Source organism: Antechinus flavipes, chromosome 4 (genome assembly GCF_016432865.1).
Source record: "Antechinus flavipes isolate AdamAnt ecotype Samford, QLD, Australia chromosome 4, AdamAnt_v2, whole genome shotgun sequence".
Classification (NCBI taxonomy): Eukaryota; Metazoa; Chordata; class Mammalia; order Dasyuromorphia; family Dasyuridae; genus Antechinus; species Antechinus flavipes.
Genome location: NC_067401.1, coordinates 107289148 through 107299451, shown reverse-complemented (window position 1 = coordinate 107299451; position 10304 = coordinate 107289148). Strand labels below are relative to the sequence as shown.

Sequence of the window (10304 nt, the reverse complement as noted above, 5' to 3'; positions counted from 1 at the left end):
ATCATATTGCTCTTGAGCTATAACCTTGTCCTTTACTCCCTGTACTAACTGGACAAATAAATAAGGGGAGAAGATTATATGGGAGTGAAGAGAGTCCCAAAGTGCTTATTTGAGCTGGAGGCTGGGGAAGTTGAGTAGGAAGTTATAAGGAGATAATGGAACTAAAATGAGAGGAATGAAAAAGCAAACACTCAGGAAGGGAAAAAAGGCAGTACTGTCATTGAAATTGTCAGAGATCATTTTATTTCATAAGTAGCAAAGCAGATGTAGAGAAGTCAAGGAACTTTCAAACTCTGACTTTGTTTCTACCTTTGTATTCTATTCCAGAAGATCCAGTGTCCTTTATGTTCTCTGTATCTTTTTTTTTCTGGCCAATTGAGCAATTATCCTTATTTATCTTTTATCTCTGACCCCTCTCCCATTAGAGTTTCCCTCCTTTTCACATGCAAGTGTCTCCACAGCTCTCAATTTCATCTTTCTTGTCTGTCACCCCAGAAAACCCACCTTTTATGGTAGTTTTCTGAATTAGTAGGGAGATAAATGTATTGACCCAGTAACTGCTCTTTCTTTTTATCCTTTGCCATTGCAGAGCCAGAGTTATGTCATCATAAAAACTCACATTATATAAAAAAAGGAATAAGTGAAGGTGATCTTCCTCTCTGGAAAGCTTTTTTTTTTCCTTGGATTTCACTTTTCTGTCTCACTCTGAGGACCATCTACCATAAAATCAATATCAAGAATGAAGAGCCAGAGTAGTGATGAGGTAAGTGAGACCTAGTTTGGCCGGGCAAAATCCTGGAGGCAATTCCACTTAAGTCTATTTGTCAATCACATCCTTCAATGGAATGAAAGTTTATTTCAACTAGGGACTGTTTCATTCTTTGGACTTGTATCCCCAGTGGCTAACATAGTGCCTGACATATAACAGACACTTAAATGAATTGTTCATTCCACTAACAGCTGCAGCAATTTATCCATACTGGCACAAAAACTAGAAGAGCTATGCTGACTCAATAAGTATCCTTATTCCTTGCTTCTCTGATGACATAGGCAGAATATAGGATTGGGACTAAGAAAACCCTGATTTTCTCCTGGTCCTACTAATTGAATTGTGTGTAAACTTTGGCAAAATGACTACTACTACCACTACTGCTATTGCTACTACTACTACTACTACTACTACTACTACTACTATTACTATGTATGTATGTATCTAGAACTTTTAAGTTTTGCAAAGAGTTTTATAAATATTATCTCATTAATTCTCACAACAACCCTGGGAGGCAGATGTTTCTGCCTATTTCATAGAGAAAACAGAAGCAGACAGAAGTTAAATGATTTTCTCAGGTTATATGGCTAGTATATGTCTGAGACTAGATTTAAAATAATGTGTTCCTGACTCCAAATTCAGTTCTCTAGTTACTGCACTACCCAACCTGCCTCATTTAACCTCTTAGGGATTTAATTTCCTTATCTATAAAATGAGGATCCCAGAATCACAGCATTTTAGTTAGAAAGGGCCTTTAGCCACCTTGACCAATTCATATCTGATAAAAATAATAATACCTTACTCTCAGGATAGAGGGAATAAATATATGTAAGAAACAATCTTTGCAGTGATATAATAGACAGTGCTTACCTGGATTCAGGAGAATTAAAGTTCAAATTCTCCCTTAGATACTAACTAATTGGTTTTGAAACATTTAACAGATTGCTGTGTTGAACAGGAATTTATTCTGCTTGACTACAGTAGGTAAAACTGGTCCTGATCGAAAAGTTACAAGGAGAGAAATTTTAATTTAATTTAAGAAAAACACTCCTAACTTTGAGTTAATTGAATATCAAATGGGCTGCTTTATGAGATAGTAACTCCCTAATCACTGGAGGTAATGATCACTTATTAATGGTGTCCTTGTAATCACTTGCCATGATCATGTCACAGTGGGAATTCATGATTTAAGCAGGAGTCATGCTACATAATCCCTCAAGTTCCTTCCACTTCTGGATTCTATGCTTTATTGTTGTTTTGTTCTTCGTTCTCGAAGAGGACTGTGATATCAGGGAGGTGATGCCATGAAATGCAAGTGAATTGGATTTAAGTGAGGGAGTGCTGTGCAAAGTCACTTGCCTCACTTTTCCTTGGAGCCATTAGGTTTCAGTGGCAAGATATAGATCAAGACAAATGAAGATGACCCTGGATGAAATGGGAAATCTTGACCTTTTTAAGCTAAGATTTTCAAGAAATTTTAGTTTGACTGAGGCTGCATCTCTTCAATGATTAAAATTAGGTAGCAGCACAATGTATATGGCACCTAATAAGCACTTAATAAATAATTGTTGATAACTAAGTTAAAGTTGATTAAATAAAGACTATCAGGAAACTAATGGTGTTGAGTTATTTTACTTAACATTTTCTTGATAGTGATCGGTATCTTTCACTAGTAAGGCAGAACAATATTTAGCAGCAGTAATTTGAATTTGATAAAGGAGCTTCAAAATAACAGAATTGCTAGGACAAGTATTAACAGAATTCTGATGACAACTACTACTGCCTTCTGATGGGAAACAGGAATGATTAAGGGACTTAAATGGAAGATATTAGAGTGAATTGTCTACTAGGTATTTAATGTTTGTTGAATTAAATTGGCTGGAATTGAGTAGGTTTATAGATTTAGAGCTGGAAGAAATTTTAGAAATAATCTAGTCTCCTTATTTTATAGAGGAAAAGAGATGTTGAAATAGCTAATACTGGTCATACCCATTAATAAGAAACAGTATTTGAATCCATTTCCTCTCACCCCATACTGGAGTGTTTTTTCCACTATGCCACATAATTGAGCAGTAGAAAATGAAAGGAACAAAAAAGGAATTGCCTATATTTGGACTTTAGAAACATATTTTAATTGTAATTATTCATTCATTCCCAGAAAGTTGACTCTACCTTGGAAAGATCTGATGTTGTCATTATGATTTTAGTAGGGACCTGGGAATGCATGAGAGCACTGAACAGTGGTACTAATTGAAGGGAGGCTATAGAAACTGATAGTTCATCAAAGGTCCTTAGAAATTGTGGTGAATTATTGTATTAAGTTATTAAGTCTTCTAAAGTTGATTATCTTTATAATATTGATATTACTATTTAGATCACTATTCTACCTCTGCTCAATTTACTTTGCATTAGTTCACAGAGGTTTTGCCAGGTTTTTCTGAAATCTTGCCCTTTGTCATTTCTGGCAGCAGAAGAGTATTCCATCATATTCATAGGGCATAATTTGTGCTTATTTGTGTCTTTATATCATATATTTAATTTGTTCCATTGATCAATCACTCTATTTTTTATTTAGTACCAAATTGTTCTGATGTTCACAACTTTATTGTGCAATTTGAAGTCTTGTACTTATAAGTATATTCTTTCCCATTGTTTTTCATTGACTCCCTTGATATTTTTGACCATTTTTTCCCCAGAAGAATTTTATTAATTTTTATATCTCTATAAAATAATTCATTGGTAATTTTATTGCTATGGTACTAAATAAGCAAATTAATTTGGGTAGCATTTTCTTTTTTTATATTTTCCAATTATTTATTATATTTATATATAATTTATTTAAATGACATATTGTTATATACAATATTATCATATTTATTATATATCCAATTGCTTATTATACTTTTATAATTGTTTAGATGTGTCTTTATTTGTGTGAAAAGAATTTTGTAACTGTGTTCATATTAGTTTCTGGGTGTGATTTATGTCATTGTTAGTTATTTTTGATGAAATTTCTTTTTGTTTCTTTTTTCTGATTTAAAAAAATATATATATATGTAGAAATGCTGGTGATTTGCATAGTTTGTTTTATATCTTGCTCCTTAGCTGAACTTGTTAATTGTTTTAATTAGTTTTTAAGTTGACTTTGTAGAACTCTCTAAGTAAATTATTATATCATCTGCAAAAAGCAAGTCATTATTTATTCCTTTCCCCTTTATTTCTTTTTCTTGTCTTATTCTTCTACCTGCCATTTCTAATACATTATTAAACAGTAATGGTGTTAATGGCATCTTTGTTTCATCCCTGATCTTATTGGAAAGGATCCCCATTAGATACAAAGCTTATTCTTAGTTTTAAACAGATATTATCTATCCTCTTAAGGAAAAATCCATTTCTTTCTATGCATTTTAGTGCTTTTCAAAATAGGAATGAATGTGGTATTTTGTCAAAAGCTTTTATTGCATCAATTCATATGATTCTATAATTTTTTGATTATTAATATGATATTGATATTGCTATTCTTATAGTTTTTGTAATGCAGAACCAGTCTGGCATTCCTGATATAAATCTGGCTTGGTCATAGAATATAATCTTTGTAGTATGTTGTTGTATTCTCCTTATTAATATTTTGTTTTAAGAATTTGCACCAATTTTTACTAGGGGAATTGGTCGATAGCTATCTTTCTCTGTTTTTGGCTTTTTTAGAGTTCTTTTTTTCAGTAACATTTTATATTTCCTTTACCATTTTGTCAATTCTAATTTTTAAGGGATTATTTTTTATGTGTTTTATACATCTTTCACATAACTGTTAGTTCTCTCTTCATAACTTTCTTGCATAACTCTAATTTTTTCCCCATTTTTTCCTTCCTATCACTCTTATCTGGTGTTTAAAACATCTTTTTTTTTTAAAAAAAAATATCTTATTTTTTTTTAAGAATTCTTCTTGGCACTGTGTCCAATCAGCATTTTTTTTTCTGGCTTTGCCTGTAGATGATTATTCTATCTCTTCATGTCATTGTCTTCTTCTGTGTTTTGTTTCTTGAGCTTTCTTTTCACCATCTAGCTTTTTGTGGGGGTCAGGTTCTTTTTTATTTGCTCATTTTTCAAAGCTTCCCCTTGCCTTTGGACTTTTGTTAGTTTTGGATTCTGTTTATTTTAGGGACGATGTCTGATTTGAACTTCTGTCATTTTATGTTTTTCTACTATTTCAACAGCTCATTTTGAGTACTTGTATGTTTTTAGTACTTTCAAGATTGTGTGATTTAGCACCAACGTGTATTCATTCTCAGATCTTTTACCTTCCCTGGGTCTTATAATGCTTGCTATTGTTTCCTCCACTGCACTGATGTGCTGTGCTTCTGGCCAGACACCCTAACTTACCAAAATTCTCTCTGTTTATATTCTTAAGCTGCCCTAAGCTGGAAAAAAATATTCCTTTTGACTTTTTATTGTTTTTTTCCTGATCAAAATGTGATCTGGCACATTTTTTAGGTATTTTAGAAGAGGTGTATAAGGTAATAGGAGGAAAAAAATGCTGATTCTCATGCTATCATGTTGACTCAAACCTAATAACGATCACAAAATGTAGAAATGGGGGAGAATGTTCCAGGAATGACAAGACAGTCTTATGCGTGAATTTATGGAGCAGTAGTTTGAGAAGGCTGGATAAAATTCAGGAGCAGCAAAAAATGTTTAGTCATTAGTCAGTAGCAAAAACAGTCATTATGACTGAAGGAGGAGGGGTGAAGAAGCAGTGTTAATTAAGTCCAGACTGGCGCCAGATTGTTTAGTGTTTTAAATGTGATGTTGAGGAGTTTTTATTTTATTACACAATCAAAAAGAATCAACTAAATATTCCTTGGCAGGGAAGTGGCACAGTAAAAATTAAGCATTGTTCTGAAAATTTGGGCTTGGATTGTAAAGGAAAAGAATAGAGGGAAAAAGGAAGGGACTAGGCATTTATATAATACTATATGCCAAACACTGTGATAAGTCCATTTTGCAAATATTATTTCATCTGATCCTTATTACAATTCAGCAAAATAGTTACGTTACAGTTGAGAAAACTTGAGGCAAATTAGATAAATGTTTATCAATTTTGATAGTTATTTCAAAGGACTTTTATTTTTAGTTATTATTTTATAGTCTTTTTTAGTTTTCAGATTATCTATTTTTTTTTTTTTTGAATTTTCATTATCTTCACTATTGAGCTTACTTGGATTTCTTGATTTAGTGGCTGTCAAATTTTTTAACTCCTATTCATCTTATTAGTCCTCTACTTTTCTATTTCATCCATGCATATTTTAGTGATGGATATGCATGTTTATATTTATGTGCACATATATGTACATATATGTACACACATGTATGCATGTGTATATGTATCACAATACATATATGTCTGAGGACTACTTTAGTTGTATTTTAGAAGTTTCAGTATATTATTTTTATCATTTTCATTTTCTTTTACATAATTTTGTTTCTGTGATTTTTTCCTTGACCAACTAATTAGTTAGGATTTCATTATTGTTTCTTTTTGTACCCATCTTTTGCTTATACTCCCTAATCTAATTATTATTATTATTTTCAGTATGGTTTACAAAGGATGTATTTGTTTTTTCTGCCTTTTACATTTATTTGAAATCTGTCAGTGCCCTAGTACTTGGTCATTTTTTCTTTTTTAAAAAACCTTTTTTTATTACAGTTTTTTATTTACAAGTTATATGCATGTGTAATTTTACAGCATTGACAATTGCCAAACATTTTGTTCCAATTTTTCCCCTCCTTCCCCCCATCCCCTTCCCCAGATGGCAGGTGGTCATTTTTTTCTAAAAGTGTCATGTGATGCTGAAAAAAAAATCTTTAGCAGTCCTATTTAGGAAGCAATGTAATTCTTTTAGCACTTGTTTTTCCAGCAATCTGTTCAATTCTTTATGTTCACACATGTTTATCTTTCTGGTAGTTTTGTCTAAAACCGGGAGGTACATTAATCAATCAGTAATCAATCAACATCTATTAAACATATACTATGTGCCAATGTGCTAAGTGCTGGGGATAAAAAACAAAACAAAACAAAACAAAAACAAAACACAAGTCAATTGCTACTCTTGAGGAGGTCGTAAATTATGAAGAAGAAAACAAATGGATATGTACAAACAAGTTATATACAACATATAAAGGAAATAAAAGATCAGCGGATTAAGAAGAGTTAGAAAAAAATTTCCTTTCTACATAAAATGATGGAGAGTAGACATTGAAAAAGGAAGGCAGAAAGAGAGATGAAAAAGCAATATGTTACAGTCAGATAAAGCGATTTCTGCACTTTTGAATATAAGGTTGGTAAAGTTGTGGGTGATGCTAAGATCAAGAATATGACTATCTTTGCATTTAGTTAAGGCAGAGTGAAAGTGTAATTGGGGAAAGGAGTAGAGTGAGAAGGGTTTTCTATTTTAATTGTTAAAGTCTTTTTGAAATGCAGTTAATTTTTCATTATGAATATAGATGCTAAGGATTTGGAGGATACAATCTTATTATTGGTATTAGGTTGTTTATTTCTTTTCCTTCTCTTTGCTTATGTTAGGTTTTCTATAATAATAGCAATAAATTCTAGATAGAAAAGTAGGCATCTTTGTTCTACATTATGTTTATTGGGAAAAGTTTTAGTGTATTCTTATGGTATAGGAAGCTTGCTTTGGTTTTAGATACATATTTTATTATATTTAAAAAAGCTCTTTTAGGGCTAAGTGCTGATTCTTGTTTTTTTTTTTTAATATAAATGAGTATTATAGCTAATCAAAGACTTTTTCTATATTTATTTTTTAAAGTCATATCTTTTGTAGTTTTTGTTTTGATATGATTTACTGCATTTTTCCCTCTAGTGTTGATGCATCCTTACATTCCCAGTATAAATCTCACTTGGTCATAAAGAATCATATCTTATATTTAAAAAAATCACAAATTAGGTCTGATCTAATTTTTTTTCATTATACTTAAAATTGTAGCACTTCTCTCACTAGTTAATTAACTCTGAGTCACATATATACTAGAAAATCCTCTTTTTCCCATAATCTTTACTCTACCTCTCTTTCTTTAGTCCCCTAATCTTCTAAACATAACAATATCAAGATTTTTGATTATACCATTTATTCATGGTATAAAACCCCCAACAAAACAGAGACAAAAGTACTTATTTATAGTGACATTTGTGAAGAAGATCATGACCAAAGTTATATCTAACCATAACTGAAACATCTAATTTCTCAGTTATGGAAACACAGTCACATCATTTAGATCATATATAAGAGTAGTCAAAATCTTTCAAGTGCACCATTAATTATTTTTCTTTGCAAAATTAATAATTTAAGTCAGATTTCCATGAAAAGAGATATTCCATGAAAAGAAATATTATTATTATTATCATTACCTCATTTGATATTTTTTCCAGACATTAGAGTTAACTGTATCTCCAATGACAAATAAAATTACAATTCTCTAAGACTGAATTGCTTTTTAAAGATACAATATCAGTATCTATAATCTCATTGGGAGTGGCTATTGAAATTAGAGTTACCGTAATTTTTGAGATAGTACCCCTGATTTCCATGATTACTTGCTTATTCAGTGAATCAATTATTTATTAATAAAGATTGATTCTAGTCAAATATGTTTTCCCTGTTAAGGGAGTCTTAAGAAACTACTATAAGTGCAGCTAGCTGCTACAGTGGATAGAGCACCAGCCCTGAAATTAAGAGGACCAGAGTTCAAATATAGTCTCAAACACTTAATACTCCCTAGCTGTCTGATCCTGGGCAAGTCACTTAACCCTGATTGTTCTTTTGAATGTTTGTGAAAAATGTAAACCCAAATAATCTTTATCCTCTTGGTCTCAGTAAATCCCAAATATAGTACCCTAAATTTGATATAGGTTGAATCTAGTCAATGGGAATAGTCAAAATGCACTTTTTAGGGCTTTAAACTTCTCACTTAACTATATTTATATCTCACTCACTACTAACTACTACTTTTAATTCTTCTCACATTTCTTTTCTTTCACTTAAGGTTTTTGACTATACTTATTGACCAATGTATGGACTATATTGGACAAATTTAAAGTAATAGCAATCTCCTACATAGTTCTGAATAAATGTTCTACAGCTATTGAACTCAGCAGCCTCTTTCTTCCTCCCTCTTTGCAGGTCATTCCATGGAGGCAACTTCCTTCTGAGAATATAACCATGGTCACTGAATTCCTCTTGATGGGCTTTTCCAAACTCCAAGAAATGCAGGTTTTGCTCTTTGTTACCTTCCTTTTTCTCTATCTTGTCATCCTGATTGGGAATATCACCATTGTCACTGTCATAATCCTGGAACACAGCCTCCATACCCCGATGTACTTCTTCTTGGGTGCTCTCTCGGTGTCTGAGACCTGTTATACCTTTGCTATCCTGCCAAAGATGCTCATCAATCTTCTCTCTGTGCTCAGGACCATCTCCTTTACCAGCTGTGCATTTCAAATGTTCTTATTTCTTAGCTTTGCAGCCAACAACTGTTTATTGTTGGTTGTAATGGGTTATGATCGCTATGCTGCTATCTGCCACCCTCTGCGTTATCCTATTATCATGAACTGGAGAACATGTAGAGTACTGGTAGTCATATGTGGGGTGACTGGCTTTCTTATCTCAACAGCAATTACAACCTTGGTCTTCAGCTTACCCTTCTGTAACTCTAATAAGATCAACCACTACTTCTGTGATATTTCACCTGTTATTCATCTTGCTTGTGGTATCACTTATGTCAATGAGCTGTTCATATTTATCTGTAGTGTTTTTGTGCTCGTGGTCCCATTTATTTTCATCTGTGTCTCCTATGGCTTCATTGTGAGTACCATCTTGAAAATTCCATCCACTGAAGGGAAGAAGAAGGCCTTCTCTACTTGTGTCTCCCATTTAACAGTGGTGGTTGTCCACTATGGCTGTGCATCCTTTGTCTATCTGAGACCCTCATCCAGGGTGACATCAATTAAAGACCAGTTGATAACAGTTACTTATACTATTATTACTCCCTTGCTGAATCCTATGGTTTACAGCCTCAGGAATAGAGCTGTCCAGGTAGCCATTCAGAAAGTGATCAACTGGAGAGAGTTTTCCCATAAAACTATATAATTTTAACATTTCACAAATCCGAATAAACAAGTCATTAACTGATGTTGCCATATGCCTTGGTTAGGTATTCCTAATTAGATGCTTTTTATATTTGCTAGATGCTTTGTGTAGAGATTTTTTTTCTGCCTACAGTGTGTATAAATCTAAAACATTTCAGAATACCATCTTTGAGAATTGGTAGGATTATTTAATGCTAGGAAAAGGGGTATGAAGTATTTTAAAGCAGCATGGGGTAGCAGGAAATACTGATTTTGAAATGAGGAATTCCTGGATTTGATCTCTTCTCTAATATTAACTGTATTGTATTTAAACATCATAAACCTCAATTTTCCTATCCACAAAATGGAAAAATATGTTCATGTGTGTATATATAT

General features: G+C 32.4%; 1 protein-coding gene across 1 annotated transcript; it reads left to right on the top strand.

Annotated features, from left to right (window-relative positions):
* The first annotated feature begins 739 nt into the window (after window positions 1-739).
* On the top strand, window positions 740-9994 carry LOC127561310 (olfactory receptor 10R2-like). The gene is given in 3 exon segments (XM_051996592.1): window positions 740-763; window positions 8965-9900; window positions 9902-9994. Coding segments are annotated over 3 exon segments (1053 nt in total).
* The last annotated feature ends 310 nt before the right edge of the window (window positions 9995-10304 follow it).